Source organism: Quercus lobata, chromosome 10 (genome assembly GCF_001633185.2).
Source record: "Quercus lobata isolate SW786 chromosome 10, ValleyOak3.0 Primary Assembly, whole genome shotgun sequence".
NCBI lineage: Eukaryota > Viridiplantae > Streptophyta > Magnoliopsida > Fagales > Fagaceae > Quercus > Quercus lobata.
This window is the reverse complement of record NC_044913.1, coordinates 38,399,498-38,415,561: the sequence shown is the minus strand read 5'-3', so window position 1 is coordinate 38,415,561 and position 16,064 is coordinate 38,399,498. Positions and strand designations below refer to the sequence as shown.

Genomic DNA, 16,064 nt, shown 5'->3' with positions numbered 1-16,064 from the left:
AGAAAGTGTATTTTATGTAGAAAATAAAAAGGGAAACGAGTCTCTTAGAGTCCCTAACGGCTAGTAGTGATAGCATTGGTAACATTTTAGAGAGCTGTGTCCCAACATTAGTGACTTTTCAAAAGTTGCTTTTTAATTGTCAACTCTTCATCTATATATATATATATATATAAAACCGAAGTTTTTGAAACTCTCACAATTTTCCATGTCAGCATATTTAAAAAAAAAACATAAAAAAAAAAAACTTTTCATGCAACATAAAACTTTTAAAACCCGATAAACACAAAACCCAATCTCTGCCTTCTCCTTCCTCAGTCAAAACAGTCCCACCATACCCACAAACCAACGAGATCTCCTTCCTCAGACCCTATTTCTCCCGTTCCCCTTCTCCTTTCCCGTTTCACCCACAACCACCACAACTCAGTAGGCAGCAGCACCTCCACCACCCACAACAACCGCAACACACAAACCACCATAATCAGACCATATCAAACCCACAACCCAAAAGCAAAAAACGATTCTGAAGATCTGCGATTGCCTAAAGTTAAAGTCACTGCTGAACTTCTTTCCTATAACTTATAGAAATTCGAGATCTGGGGGAGTCCGATTCTAGATGAACGCTGCGAATCATCTGGCCGTTAGGGAGACGATATGGTATGTTAGGTTTGGTTTTTGATTTTGTTATTAATCTTGCTTTGCATTGCTTTAAATTTTCAGATCCCACACCCTTCTTTTCTCAGCCTCTTCGTTTATCAAGTTCCAAAATCACACACCCATTTGCAATTTTGGTAATTTTTTTTATAAAAAATTTATGTTTCCAGGCACAACCCACTTGAATACTAATTGTTTTCGTAGCACCATCACGTTTTGTATTCCAATCAAGCTTAAATTTAGAAATAGTATTGGCTATTCTAGGCTTTGTATTATTGAAATTTTTGTTGTTGTTATTATTATTGGCTATTGTTGTTGTGTCGTGTGAGAACTGAGTTTTCTTTTCTATGGTTATGTATATTATGGTTGCTTTGTTGAGTATTCACACACTGAATCTAGATTACAGGAACTATATTCTTATTTTAAAATTTTTGTAATTTAGGACTTTTGATTTATAGAAGTTATTATTATTTAAAAACTTTCATCAATTATTAATACTATTTGGGTTGTTGGTTTTAATTAAGGTTGAATGATGAGAAAAAGCAGAGCATGATTGAAGACATCTACAACACCAAGAAGCAGAAAAGGCAGAGAAATAATTGAAAGGGTTTTTTGGTATTGGTATTGGAAGAGGAATTTGGGTTAGGGGGTATGCTGGCAAACCTATGTGTTTTAGTTTTTTTTTTATTTGTTTATTTGTTTATTTAATGGTTTACTTGATCATTGTTAAAATTTGTTGTTGGAGCTTGAATATTGTAGTGTAGCCATTTGACAAATGCAAATTAATTGTTGTTTAATTTTGTTGCTTTAAATTTAAAGGTGTTAAAATCTGTTGAATAAGTTATAATGATCATTGCAATAGAATACTTGCTTTCTAAATCTAAATCAAATGACTAGAAGATTGTGCTTTATTTTAGTTTGGGATTTTCATTTGAACATATATTATGTTGGTTGTGTGTTTTATGCAGTTTAGCTTCTTGAAAGTATGTTTTTGGAATTACAATTTCAATGGAATTATTAATTTTCTGTTCCAATTTTGTTTTAGGCCCTTCTGTTTTGTTATAGTTTTCATTTTTTTTTTTGGTAATGAATATGTGTTGTGCAGAGAGAGTTGGAGAGAGATCTATGGGAGACCCTTCACTACTGTCAAACCAGTCCCCTTTAATACTGATGAAGAGATTACTGTATTAATTGTTAATCTGACACAACTGGATGAAGCATGGAGTCGAATATTATGTATATGAGATTGTTCTAGTATTGGACATATTGTTTTTCTTCTCTTTTAGTTTTATACTCTTGCACAGATTGTTTGTTCTCTCTTCCGTTATTATTATTATTATTATTATTTTATCTGAATGCAACCAAATGACCAATCTTTGGAGCTTTAGCATATTTTTATATATGTTTTATCTAATTATTAGGTGTCTATGTGTTGGGAGGAACTGGAGCATGACTATGAGAAGAAGAATGAAAAGCCACTTCAATCTGCATATTTTATAATTTTAATGAGAACCAAAACAATCACAATGAATCAAAGAGTAGATATGCAAAACTTGAAATCTTTGACTTTCAATTCTTTTATTCGTTTGTATATTATATGACTAAACATGTACCAAACATTGACTTTGTTATCATGCCATTGTTCATAATTGTTGGCGCATTCTAAGAAATCACAATGTGTATCACTATTGAACTCTTTTCTTTGTAAAAAAAAGGGTATTTGGTATCAAATGCTGACTGGTAAAAATAAGCTGAATGGGTGTGTTTTGTTTGATTAAATGATGGAGATTGCTGACAAATTGTTTCTTATGATTTTGTGTTTATTTGTGTCTTACACATTACAATTAGGTGTTGGATTTTGAAAATTTTCTTGGTTTTAATAGTTGAAGGATGGGAGGGAGGAAGGTACTAAGCAAATACTACTCACCTGTCCAACCTAGAGGCTTGAGGGGTCAAGCACACATGATGCTTCCCATAAGTAGATGTTATTGGTGACAATTATTTATGTATTCGAAGGTTCTGATTCTATTGCAAATGTACAAATGCTTTGCTGAGCTTACCATCAAGACTGACCCACAAAATTTTTGTACATATAACATGGTTTTTGACTAAATATTTTGATTATATTCTTTTAATTCATTAGGTAGCAAAGACAATAACCATAAAAGAGAAGTTGGAGAGATGGAAGATGCAATGAAATCTTTAGAGAACAAAAACCTTGGATTTGAAAAGAAAAATGGACATCATTACTACACTGGATGGGATGAAATCTATGAAGGTATTATTTGCTTTACCAATTCTATTTTTATTTATTAAGGTAGGCTATCATCTCATAGTGCCACAAATGGAATCTTTAAGTCTTAAATAGACTGTGTAAATTTTAAGATTATGTGATGATAGATCAAAGCAGAAGGCTGTGAAGGTTGTCTCTGGCCTTTCAGGTATTGGTTTTTATTTTTTGGGATGCTCTTCAAAGCATATACTTGGTTATGTGAAGGCAATGTTGCTTTTAAAATTTCCTTCAAATTCACTCACTTTCTTAAAGTAATTTTTATTTTCTTCAGTTTATAATATTTGGGTCTTTACTTTTCGTTCAACTTTTATGGGTGCAGTTCTTTTTCTTGTATTTCATGGACTTAATCGGCAGACAAGGTACCCCCACATGGTACTACTCTTTCTCATCAATTTTCAGCTTCAATCTTCTTGGGTTTTATCCTTATTCAAATATGTTAAAACTTTTAAGGTTTTTGTTTTAATTGGTGGTAGCTGAGAATTGAGTGAGGATCTTGCAAAATATGCGAAAGTGTTAGAAGTAGGGGCTAATGGATTGGGCTATGAGCTGCTAAAAGACTTGGCTCTATCAGGTTTCCATTATTGGCTTCAAGGCTCTTTATTGTATGCATTTTCTTATGAGACATTTTGGCTCTGTCTTTGTATTCAATATTGAAGTTAAGGTAGTTAGATGTATAGTTTAGTGATTTAGGGAGGTGGATGAAAATTGTAAGTGAATATGATACTTGGCAGATTCTTTCAAACATTGTGCTTTCAATTGGAGTGACTAATTGGTTGCTATACATAAAGCTCAACTTGGACATTGATGCTGAAATATGTTTGAGGAATTTCATCTTATTTTAGTTTTTTATGTCACTCATTTTTCAGATAATGATTCAAAATAGTTGTTTCTTCAAGTAATTTCTATTTGAAACTGAGGTAAACCACATATAGTTTCAATAATGTTTTATAGAAAGAGAATGATTGAAACTTTACTTTTAGTTTTAATATAGAGCTATAAGTTATTTATGAAATGTTTTCCACACTGTCATTTGACCCTTTGACAATAGATTAATAATTTTTTTTTTCCCATGTGGTTTCTTAATTATCTTTTTATTTAACTAGCCCGTGCATCGCATGGGTTAGCGACTAGTTAGTTATATATAATCATTCATATTAAATTGCTTAACTTTATTTGGTTTTTTACATTTTTTTTTTTGTGGAGAAAATGGTTTTTTACAAATTTGATATACCATATATAGTGATTCACAGGATTCTTTAAGATAAATATGTGTAGAATTCAGGTTTAGATGTATCTTATCTTGGAAATGATTTGCCAGCAACTTGTTAAAAAAAAGGTATGTATTTCCATTTAAAAAGCTTATCGTTTTCTAATGTTGTGTTTTTGAAATGAGATTAGGATAAACCTTATCACTCCCTCGACTCGAGTTTAGAAGGTAACGAGTAACAACAGAGTGTACAAAATTACGTACTTCTTTTCATAATAATAAAATAAGCTTGTCATCATTTGGAAAATCTCAAGAATTGTGACTCTTAAAATTAAAAGGAAAAAAAGAAAAAAAGGCATGTGGTACCCATAGGCCGAAATTGAGTTGTTAAAATTTTATATCATCATTAAAATGTAAGACCTAAGATTATTCATGATTGCAGAAAATCATACATTTGCATGGAAATAGATACGCCTGGTCAGGGTCAGGTCAGGGTGTGTCTGTGATAAAATGAGTTTTCTCACTCTTTTCACATGATCAAACAACCATGGGCTTTTTCCTCTTTTTTTGTTGGGCCACAATGGCACAATTTGGCCGGAGGAAAAGAGTATTTTTATTATTATTAGATTGTTCCCACTCCCACTCCCACGTAGGAATAGCAATAGCAATAGCAATAGCATCATAAACTAAGAGTTTGTTTAGATATTGCTTATTATTAAAAACTGAAAATTGAAATCATTGTAACAAAATAATTTTTAAATATGTGAATAGTGCTGTGAAACCTAATTTTAAAATTGTTTTTTTGAAAAAAAGTACATGTAGGTCTAGTAAATAGTGCATGAGATCCACTAAAAAAAAGCTAAGTCTGGGAAACACAAGACGCGCTTCCCAAATCCAGCCTAAGCATGAGTTTGGATACCAGCGTTTGCGTTTTTGGCTAGGTCCCACGCCACTGTTTATGATCCAGCTAAAAACACAAAAATACGTATACCAATGCATTTTTGGGTTCTACGTACTATTCATACAATTAAAAATTTTTCAGTAATAAGTTTTTAATTTTTAACAAATAAGCGGTTTCTAAACACAATAGTCTTCGCTTATTATTAATATTAAATTATTATTAAGTATTTGACGTAAATACAATATATTATTATTTATTTATTTTTGTAAATGTAAAGGCCAAAGGGTTTTAGAGATTTTGGCGGTTAGGGTTTAGGAAAGCGGTATTTAATTAATTAATTTATTTTTTGATTTTGAAGAAATTACTTTTATATTTTATTAGGCTTTACACATTTTTACACTGAGTGAGAGTGAGAGAGACAGACACAGTGTCGGCCTCTCCCTAAAACCCTCATCACTCTCTCTCTCTCTCTCTCTCTCTTCTCTCTCCTTTCATCTTCTTCTTCTTCTCCAAAATCCAAAACACCCATTTCTCTTTTTTTCTTTAACAATTCAAAACGCTGCGTTCTAATGCTTCAAACCCTGAGGTATTTCTCTCTCTCTCTCTCTAGGTCTTTTTTTTTTTTTTTTTTTTTTTTTTTTTTTTTTTTTTTTTTCTGATTTTTGGGGAGGTTTATTTGTTTTAGTGTTATGTGAGTAGCAAGATTGTAGATTTGTATCTGAATTTTGGGTTTTTACGGGTTGGTTTTCAATGTTGAGGACTTTAAGGTTAGGACCCATTTGTGTTTTAGGGTTTTGTAAACCCCTAAATTTGTTTTTTCTTTTTTCTTTGTTGTTGTTTCTGTTTTGGGGTTTCTGTTGTTCTTGGACTCTGGTTCGTTTTCTTATTTTCTTATGCTATATAAATGGCTCGTTATGGTTTTTAAATACGAATTTCAATGCTTCTTTTTTTTTTTTCCCGCTTAGCTTGCTTGGTTTGTTCTTATGGTTCTGTTTGGCTGATGAAAAACCTATGAAATACAAAGGAAAATATAAAAGTTTGAGTCTTATTATTTATTTATCTATATCTATATATATTCAAGATAGAAATTTTACTCTAACTTAATCCAAGTGTATATGTGTGAGTTTGGAGGCTTGAACAGCGGCCCTTGGCCCCCACCCCACAAGAACTTTGTTCTTGTGGAGTGACTATCATGCCAAGAATGTACACTGGTTATTTATCTATTTTTTTGATAAGTAATAAATTTTATATTGTTTTAGCTAGAAAGTAATAAGTTTTATTAAAGAGGAGTTCTATCACAGGATATATATACATATAAGGTTTACCAAACCAATTCCTCTTACCATAGACTAGAGCACAAAACCACTCTTGGATATATTACCCAATGGACTCCAAAAGCCCACAATTCATTTGCATTGTTGCAATGCAACAACAAATGGTCCTCAGTCTTACCACTACCAATTTACCAAAGTGATTTCTCTCTTAATGAGATTGTCACCTATTGGAATCTTTCCTCATTTTGTTTTATACATGAAGAAAGACATTGTTTTTTAGAGCCTTTGCACCACCAGATGCATTTCATGGAAACATCACATCTCATGGGCCCTTGAAAGCCTCATAATGTGACCAAAGATGAAATTTATTATCACTATTCAATCTTCAGCTCATGTGATTAAGATGTTTGCTACTTGAGATATTGCAGTACAAGATAGCAAACATAGATTCAATTGACTCCAGTGCTTTATCTCCAAGTAAGAGTTAATTGAGGCATCCTTGCTAGTTGCAATGTCGTACAATTTTGGGTTCATCTCTTTCAATAATTGTCTCCCCACATGCCAAAACCTCACCCAAGCACCATTCTCTACGGGAAATCTCTCCCATCTGGCCCTAATACTTTTCTATGAGCTACATCCATGGTACTCCTAACCTCCTCATTGACAATCGACCCCAATTCTTCCCTTATATATATTTTTGGCAGTTCCCTCTCTGTATTGAAAGATGGAAAATTGAGAGAACCTGAACTAAGTCGCAAACAAGCTTAATAAGTTTTGGGTATAAATCTAATTTTATAATTTTTAATACTCTCATCAGCAAACATGATATGAAAACAAAAGAAATGAATTTTAATTTTCAATCCTAGATGGACTATTTGTGGTTTTAGTTGTTTCAAAGTTTTTATAATTTTTATTGCTGAAGATTTTGCTAATAGGAAAAGGCATATAACTTGAGGAATATGAGTCACAAGAGGACCATTCCCAAGCATGTTTTTATTCTTCTTGTCTTGTTCTACGAGCTCTGTGCCTGTTTAACTATTAATGTGTAGTATTTAGATGGAATTTTATGATTTGTTAAAATATGGAAATTAATTTATGTATCTGATAGGTTTGGCTATTTTCTTTGGAGTTCAATGTATATATTGTACATGGCATTAATATGCTTCTTAATCTGGCTCAATTACTCTCTTCTATTTTGTTACTACTATTAGATTGATCTTGTTTGCCAATTTTACTTAATGCTTTGGGCTTTTGTGGTTTTTGCTGAATTTTTTAGTTTTCACAGATGATTTTTACAGGAGCTTTTGCTTCAGCTTAAGATTTTTGATGAATTTTGCATTATGCATATGGTTACTGAACTTTGTATTTGATTAGTGGACAAATGCTTCTGGTGTTTGTACTTTTAATTTGTTGGCGGATTTTGCTTGATAATTGTAGTTTCCATGCATCATAGTTTAGTTGTAATGCTGGTAGTACACTGTCTGTGTGCTTTGGTTCCTTGTATGATTTCATTTTTTTCAATGAAGCATTATTACTGATAAAAAAAAATTGTATTTGGTTATATTCTTAACTACAAGAGTGCAATAAGATGTCTTTAAAAAATTGTCATCATGACTAGGGACTCTGGTAAAAAAAGAAAATAAGATGATTTTAACCTTATAAAAGGAAAGTTCAAGTATAGGAGCCAAATTTGGTCATTTAGGAGCACCTAAAAAACTCGAGTTTAGATAGCCAATAGATGCAGAATTGTTGCTGGGAGGAATAGGTTTTGAATCTAATAATAATTTCTAAGGCATGGATTGAAAGCAAAGAGAGAGATTAAATAAAAGCTGAATGCTCCTTATTTTGAGGAGATGTTAATTCATTGAGTCACATTCTTTCTTTGCCAATTTCAACTCTAGACATGAACTACTGTGTTTTAATCCTTTTAATTAATTGCAGGGATATATTCATGGTAGAGGAGGGCTAGAGATAGGTTTTCTGAATTACTTCAAATATCATATTATCAACTTACTTCAGTGTCCTGGTAGCTAACAAGCGTTTATTTATTGAGTTATCCCGTGGTTTCCTATCACATATGCCACCTAAAAAGGAAAAACGAAATTTGATTATCTACAATCTGATTTGGTTTCTTCCCATTTATTGGTTACTTTGAAAATTTTTTTTACCGTTTATCAAAGAATGATGGTGAGTGCTTATATATATATATTGATATATATATATATATATATTTTTTTTTTTTTTGCAAAGATACCACATTCTTATCAAAAAACGAAAACACTTTTTCTTTTGTAAAAGAAAAGAGAGAGATCATCTGGAGAAATTTCTATCACAGATTGTTGTATGTATAGGGTAACAAAAAGAAGGATGCTTTTGGGATTTGAGTACTGTCGTCAGACTAAGGGATTTTGTTTTAATAAAGAATGACCACCACCTCTCCCTTTCTTATGTCATGTTGTGCAAGTGTTCAACATTTGATGATTTTATCAAGGGGATTCATTTTTTTAGTGTAACCATGTGATACATTTTTGCTCTAAAGTTAATATGCAATTAACATAAAGCTTCATTTTTGGTCAGAAAATGCACAACTGAGGTATTTGAGCATTCTCTCATGTTGCAGTTGCTTTTGCAGTACATAACATTTCTGGAAAACTGAGTGGAGCCTTTAAGAAGAGCTGGATTAATATTAGCTAAAAGACACCGAGATGGCGCATGCGCAGGCTGGTCGCATGCAGGTTGCGTGCATCAGTGTACGTGGAGAAAAAACACCTCAACTTTCATCAAGCATAGTTGAAGAAGTAGATTCAAAGGATGATGTTAAAGCAGTTATTAAAGCTGAACCTCTGGTGATTCCAGAAATTCGGAAGAGAAAGCGATTGGGCCGTAGTCAACTTATAGAGATGAAAGCAGCATTACGTGTGGAGGAAAGCCAAGGCAGTAGTATTCAAAGTAACCGTAATCTAAGGAAGATCAACCGTGTAGAAAGATGGTCTGCTGAGAGGTGAAAACCATTTATTATTGCCCCAACAATTGGTGTTTATGTCAGTCTAATACGGTGATTGGAGTATGTGTCATGCAGGTACAAACTGGCAGAGAAATATATGTTTGAGGTCTTGAAGGCTGAAGGAGCAACCTTTAGGAACCCAATTTCCCGTCCAGCTCTAAGAACTGCCGCTCGTAAATGCGTTGGTGACACAGGACTGCTAGACCACTTACTGAAGCACATTGACGGTAAAGTGTCACCAGATGGGACTGAGCGGTTCCGGCGGTGCTTCAGCCCTAATGGAATAATGGAGTATTGGCTAGAGAGTGCTGAACTGGTTAATATTCGGCGGGAGGCTGGGTGGCAGGATCCTTACTGGGTTCCACCAGATATGAGGGCAGGTAATGGCCCTTCCCAAGACACTGTTTCTGCTGGGGAACTGATGCTGCTTAAAACAGAAATGGTCAAACTGAGAAGGTAGTGATTTGGAACTTAAAATTTTAATCATAAAAGGGAAATCATTGTCATTGCTATTAGGATTGCCCTTAAAATTGTTCTTATGCATAAACAGAGATATGCAGGAGCTGGTATCCAAGAATCAAGAGCAAGATCACGCGGAGGTGAATTTTGAACATCTCACTTATAATATAATCTACTATTTTTAATATTGATTTATGAAGCCCCAATTTGGATATTTTATTGACAGCTGATGCACAAGGATCTGTTGAAATATAAAGCTACTGTTGATGAACGCCTGAAGGAGATTACAAAGTCTTTGGTGGGAATGAAGGTATACACTACCATCCATCTTTCAGCTTCTGAGAATTTGATAAATAGAAATGATAGGATGGAATCTTGTTTGCTCTTAGACCAGTAGGACATGTTTTTGTAAATTCAGCTCAGTGAAGCTCCATCGGATTTTGTTTGTTGACAGGGGATGCATGAGGAATTGATAGCATGGAAAGCTCAAGTTGAGCAGCAGCTGATGGAAATTAAAAATTCTTTGAGCAGCGCACAGGCATCAAAGCAAGACACTACCTTCAGTCCTCCTAATTCTGAAAGATGGGAAGATTGGCTTGAGGGCAGTAACTTAGATAATATCCAGGGGAATGAACTTGTACCTTTTTATGAGAGCACAGATCTGTTTAATGATAAGCAGTTGCAAATTCCCTACTCAGCCATACCACCTCAGATGATGCCTGGTAATAGCTCATCTGAGGACCCTGTCTGTGCTGGAGATTTAGAGCCAGTTAAGGAAGAAATGGCCAAAATGGAAAGGTAATTGTACTAGGTAACTCTAATTTTATAAGAAATTTGTATTGGTTGATCTTACTTGTGCCCTCCATTTTTTGCATCAAAATAGAGATGTGTCAGAGCTGGTGACCAAGAAGCAAGAGGAAGATCATGCTAATGTGACCCCAGATTCTTCTGCTACTGCCAATTCAAAGTCGGACATTGATAACTCATTACTTCCATTTCAGGTATGTTGAAAAGCAGATAAGTATAGGATAGTTTGATACCTAAATTCATATGTCAACTCCATAGAGGTTTTACATTTTTACCTTTTCTGACAGGAAATGATTATGGAGCTATTTAAGTGGAAGGATAAGATGGAGCAGCAGCTGGAGCAGATTTCAAATTCTGTGAGTTGTATGCAGGCATCAAATCAAATAGATTTTCTCCTGCCCTTCAGCTGTTAAGAGATGGAAATCATAGCATAGGATGTCAGTGTTTAGCTCCGTGTCCTGGAGAAGCATAGATACCTTTTAAACTAGTAGGATTTAGGTCTTGTACAGAAATTACAAGTCAAATGCGTGACCCCCCCAAATTTCAACCTTTAAACCAGTAGGTTCCATATCTAACCTGCAAGATCAGTCAACCTAATTTAATGAGCGACTTTGTCAACAACCGTGACTTAATTATGTGGTGTAAATTGTTGATATTTTGCCTTTTAATAGAGATAGGCATAGGAAGCAGTTGGTTCCATTGTTGGATGGTTTAGACCTTTTATAGGAATCTGCCTTTTCTACTGGGATTAATGACCTGTTGGCCTTGCTTATTTATTTTCTTCTTCGTTGATGTGAAGATATATAAATATATTTATTTGACAGTATTCATAGTTGTGAAAGCATCTTGGCATGGATGAGTTATGACTTATGATAGATTGATGATAGACTAAAATCATGATGATAATGATGAGAGGGCAGGGAATTGGTTGTTACACATACTGGAAGCATGTGGAGATGCAGCTGGAAGTTCATTAGAGGCAACTGTGTATTACACGACACAATCCAATGATGAAGGCTAAGGTATAATTATGTGGTATGTGATAATGTTTTGTTGTGGATGGTCGTATAAGCCTCATTGTTTAACCCCGATGTGGTAGGAACCTTCTCTGTGGCCTTGACAGTAAAACCTTTCTGTTTTTGCCATCTGTAAAATTCTTACTGAATTGAAGACCCAACAACTGGGACGTTCTCATTAGACGAATAGAAACTAATGAGACCACTCTGCGAGTGACCAGAAATTGTTAATTTTTCTAAGCACAATGAATTGTTTGATCAGGACTATAGCACAATTTTTGCAATTGGCGTTGAATATTTGGTATTGACTTGCCTCTTGACTCTTGAAACCAAGCACGTTAGATGAAAGCCGTTTAATTCTATCAGAACCATTCGCATATGGTGATTCAAGCCTAACCGGGCTGAATTGTTGATGCCAATTTCCCACACGATGAAGGCCTTTGTCCAATTGGTGTAAATTGATCCCACGTAATGAAAGTATATGTATAACGTGAGGTTTCAATGTGAGAGACTATAAGTAAACTTCATTTTTAAGCACCAAATTGGCCAAAAACTAATAATGTATATATGTTTCGATGAAAATTGTTGTTACTCATTGTTGAAGGGATGGTCGAATACGAATTGTTGGAGTGTCATAGGTCACCTAAATGAAAATCATTTCTTGAAGCGACGCATGCATAAATGGAGACTGGTCTCTGCTTTAAATATATATATATATATATATATATATATATATATATATATATATATATATAAAGAATGAAAGGGTATTAGAGGAATTGCATCTGTGCTTCTAAAATTTTCAGTTCATTTTACAAAAAAAAAAAATTATTATTTTTATTTTATACTATCATTTTTACAAATCACCCGTATTAGTTTATCTATTTTACACCCTCTTTTATTTAAATAATCATTCTATATATATATATATATATATATATAAAATTATTTCTAACAATTCACATCAAAACACACTTTACTCTCTCACACGGTCAATTTTTTTTTTTTCCCCTTCTTTTCTTTTTCTTCTTTCTTCCCTCTTCTTAACTGGTCAATTTTTCTTCTTCCTCCCCTCTTTCTTCACCAGAAAACCCCATAAACAAACCTCCAAACTTCACTTCAACACAAGCCCATGTCAATCCTAATCCATTTTCAACATTTTTAGACAAATCTGAGATCTGTATCTTCACTTTCTCACTCATGGCAGCGGCCAGCACTCCACCAAAGCCTCCATGACAGCGGCGACGGCAACATCAATGTGGGTTTGGGGTTGATTTGGGCTATTTGAATTGGTTTTCTGTTGGGTTGATTTTGAGTTGGATTTGTGATGAGTTTTCAGATTTGTTTGAATTGGTTTGTTTTGTTTAAGTTTTCAATTATCAGATTTGTGATGAGTTTTCAGCTTGGGTTTGTTTTGGGTTGAAGCAGGGAAGAGAGAAAGAGAGTCGGCCAGAGAGAGAGTCAGGGGCACAGAGAAAGGAGTGAGAGAGAGGAGAGAGAAAATATATTTAAATAATGAAATAGAAATATATAGTTACATGGTTACCCCTAGTATTTTTACATATGTACAATATTATAGATCCACTGATGTGGAGGTTTTGAGCATATTAACATTGTTCAGCCTTTCTATGTAGTAAGTTAGACAACGTTTGAAACAATAAAGGAAAATAGCATCTCGAGTTTTAGAAAATCGAGATCCACTTAAAAACTCGACCATTAAAGACTCGCTTTCCATTATTTTCTACTGGCTGAGGTGGACAAAATTGCCACCTGGATCTCGAGTCTTAAAGACTCGAGATCCTTGTATTTTTAACCAAATTTATTTAATTTATTTTGTGCACGTGAAGTTGTGTATTTTTATTTTGTGGATCTCAAGTCTTATAGTCTCGAGATCCACAAAATAAAAATACACAACTTCACATAGGGAAATGGCAAAACATGCAGTTGTGGGAAATGGCAAAACATAGGGATCTCGTGTTCACATGCAATTAGAGTATGTGACTATTTACATATTGATTCGACCACATATATTCACCCATGTTATGGTTTGAACAATGCCCTTAACACTTATGAGCATGCAATTGTGGTTCCAAAGTCGCAGTCGTTGTGGAGGGATCCCATGGGGCCAAAGTGGTTGCCTAATCCAGAATTGTTGCAGGCTAAAGGTCGACCAGTGAAGTCAAGAATAAGGAATGAGATGGATGGGGTGAGGAATAAGAATCGAGAACCGGGATGGCGGAGGGAGGACGCAAATTTGATAGAGAGTCAACCCAAGAAGACATGTGGACTGTGTCATGTTTCCGGGCATAATCGTAGAAAATGTCCGCAGTCCCGTGGCGCTTCCACAAGCAGTCATGTTCCAGAGTAGGTAGGTAGATGGCAAAAAGTTATGCATCGGTTAAATAATTGTTGTTCATTCCATGTTTACCTAATGTTTACTATATTGTCTCCTAACGTGATTACTCTATGTTTTTCAGGCATGCTTTCATGGATGATGTTTTTGTCGTGCGGATTGGCGATCTTAGGAAAAGTGACTACGTTGTATTGGCTATGTGAACTTTTTGGTTTTTGTTGAATGTACTTGTAATTCTTAATCCAATATACCTTTATGAAGATTGTGATTTGAGTAGTATGGTTAGAACTGCAAATTAAGCGTGGTTGAGCATGTTTAGAATGTTGATATTAAGAATGCCTTTTGCTGCGATGTAAGTGCATTTCCATTGTAAAACCATGTTTATGCAGAGACTGTAAAAGTTTCTATAGTTTGGTGCCTATTGAGAGCACGTTTTGATGTAATTTAAGTGCATTTACATTCTCGGCTTCTCTGCCTCTTAATGACTGTTTATAAATTACATTCTCAGCAATTTCCCAGTTTCTGCTTTACCTATTCAGTAGTTTTGTACGTCTAGGGGAGTGAAAAAAAAAATTTTCCCCAAATGCTCTGTTTTTGTAGGCTCTCAGCCTAAACAGAGCATTTGGGAGGGAAAAAAAAAATTCCAACTGGAACTCGAGTTCCAGCTGGGAAATTTTTTTTCCCCAAATGCTCTGTTTTTGTAGGCTCTCGACCTAAACAGAGCATTTGGGGGGGAAAAAAATTTCCCAATAGGAACTAAAGACTCGAGTTCCTACTGGGAAATTTTTTTTCCCCCCTAAATGCTTTGTTTTTGTAGGCTCTCGGCCTAAACAGAGCATTTGGGGGGGAAAAAAAATTTCCCACTAGGAAAAGACTCGGGTTCCTACTAGGAAATTATTTTTCCCCAAATGCTCTGTTTAGGCCTATACTCTCGGCCTACACAGAGCATTTGGGGGAAAAAAATTTCCCCAGTAGGAACTTGAGTTTTAAACCCTAGGAAAAACCCTAACTCGCCTCATCTGCTATAACGTTTCTATTTGAAGGGGGCTTGGTTCCGAGTTCTCGGGTCGGGCAAAGAAACAAGCTTGTATTCTGGGAAAAAACAAGAGATTAATTTTTTTTTTCTCAACTCTTGTAATTTATAAAAAAAAAAAAATTCATTGGTCCAAAAAAGGAATCACAAGTGTGTTTATTGCACCGAATCTACTTAAACTCAACTCATCATAGTATTGGGTCATCCGCACAACAATGAGGCTTGTCACTACTCAAATTTATAACTCTCAACCTTACAAGTATGATGAGTCACAAGAACTTTTTACCACTAAGTTAATCTTACAAAGAATTTTGTAATTTTTTTTATTTGCCGCGAATTTCACTTTTTTATAATTTTCTTAGATTTTGCATCAAATGAATGTTTTATAACTCCTAAGTCATTACAAACTTTGTTAATGAACCCTACTTTAAATAGCATCTTTTTTTCTTTTTTTAACATAAAGGGTGAAATTGTGGATTCAAATCAACTAAGTATGTCAATGATATATTAATAAGAGCAAATATCTTAACATGTATTATTAAAAAATCTTTTGGGTGGCAATCGTGACTTCTTGGAGAAAAGTGCAACATTCTTGAAAGTGGTTGGGGGCAAGAGGGGTGTGGCTAGTGATCTAGCCACACCGCTGAAGTTGAGAGGGTTTTCGAGCATTTCATCACCCCAAGAGATGCAGCCGTTGTGGATGCCAACATAGAAGCCACTTATGGTTTGTCAGATCAAAGCTTTGATAGTGGCAGGGTTGGGGTGAAAGTAAGTGACAACGAGGGTTGGGGAGAGCAATGTTGTTAGTCTGAAGAGGAAGAAGAAGGAGAGCGTGAGAGTGCAGGAGAAAGAAAGAGGTCGAGAAAAAAAAAATGAAAACACATTAAAGAATTTATTGTGTTTTGGTATTTGCATAATAAAAATAAAGTGAGCATTTTTAAGTTTGCGTAATTGAAATAACCTGGCCAAATTTTTTATTTTTTTATCTGCCTACGTATAAGAAAATAATCTTTCACTCTATAGACGAGTTCGGATGATTATGTCCTGCAATACTCTCCACACATAA

The 16,064-nt window shown here is 34.5% G+C and overlaps 1 protein-coding gene and 1 long non-coding RNA gene across 3 annotated transcripts; both read left to right on the top strand.

Moving 5' to 3' along the window:
• The first annotated feature begins 357 nt into the window (after positions 1-357).
• On the top strand, positions 358-1,890 carry LOC115966089. Its single transcript, XR_004086306.1, has 3 exons — positions 358-654; positions 1,176-1,300; positions 1,757-1,890. It is a non-coding gene; the product is annotated as an uncharacterized LOC115966089 (long non-coding RNA).
• A 3,556-nt stretch (positions 1,891-5,446) lies between these two features.
• Positions 5,447-11,438, top strand: LOC115964112 (protein DYAD-like). 2 transcript variants are annotated; one of them, XM_031083438.1, is made up of 8 exons: positions 5,447-5,638; positions 8,959-9,327; positions 9,406-9,786; positions 9,881-9,929; positions 10,016-10,099; positions 10,244-10,587; positions 10,673-10,790; positions 10,884-11,438. In XM_031083438.1, the coding sequence occupies exons 2-8, from the start codon at positions 9,032-9,034 to the stop codon at positions 11,007-11,009; spliced, it is 1,398 nt and encodes a 465-aa protein (XP_030939298.1). In that variant the 5' UTR covers positions 5,447-5,638; positions 8,959-9,031; the 3' UTR covers positions 11,010-11,438. The 2 variants fall into 2 exon arrangements, with proteins under 2 accessions (XP_030939298.1, XP_030939299.1); XM_031083439.1 differs by having other exon boundaries at positions 8,947-9,327.
• The last annotated feature ends 4,626 nt before the right edge of the window (positions 11,439-16,064 follow it).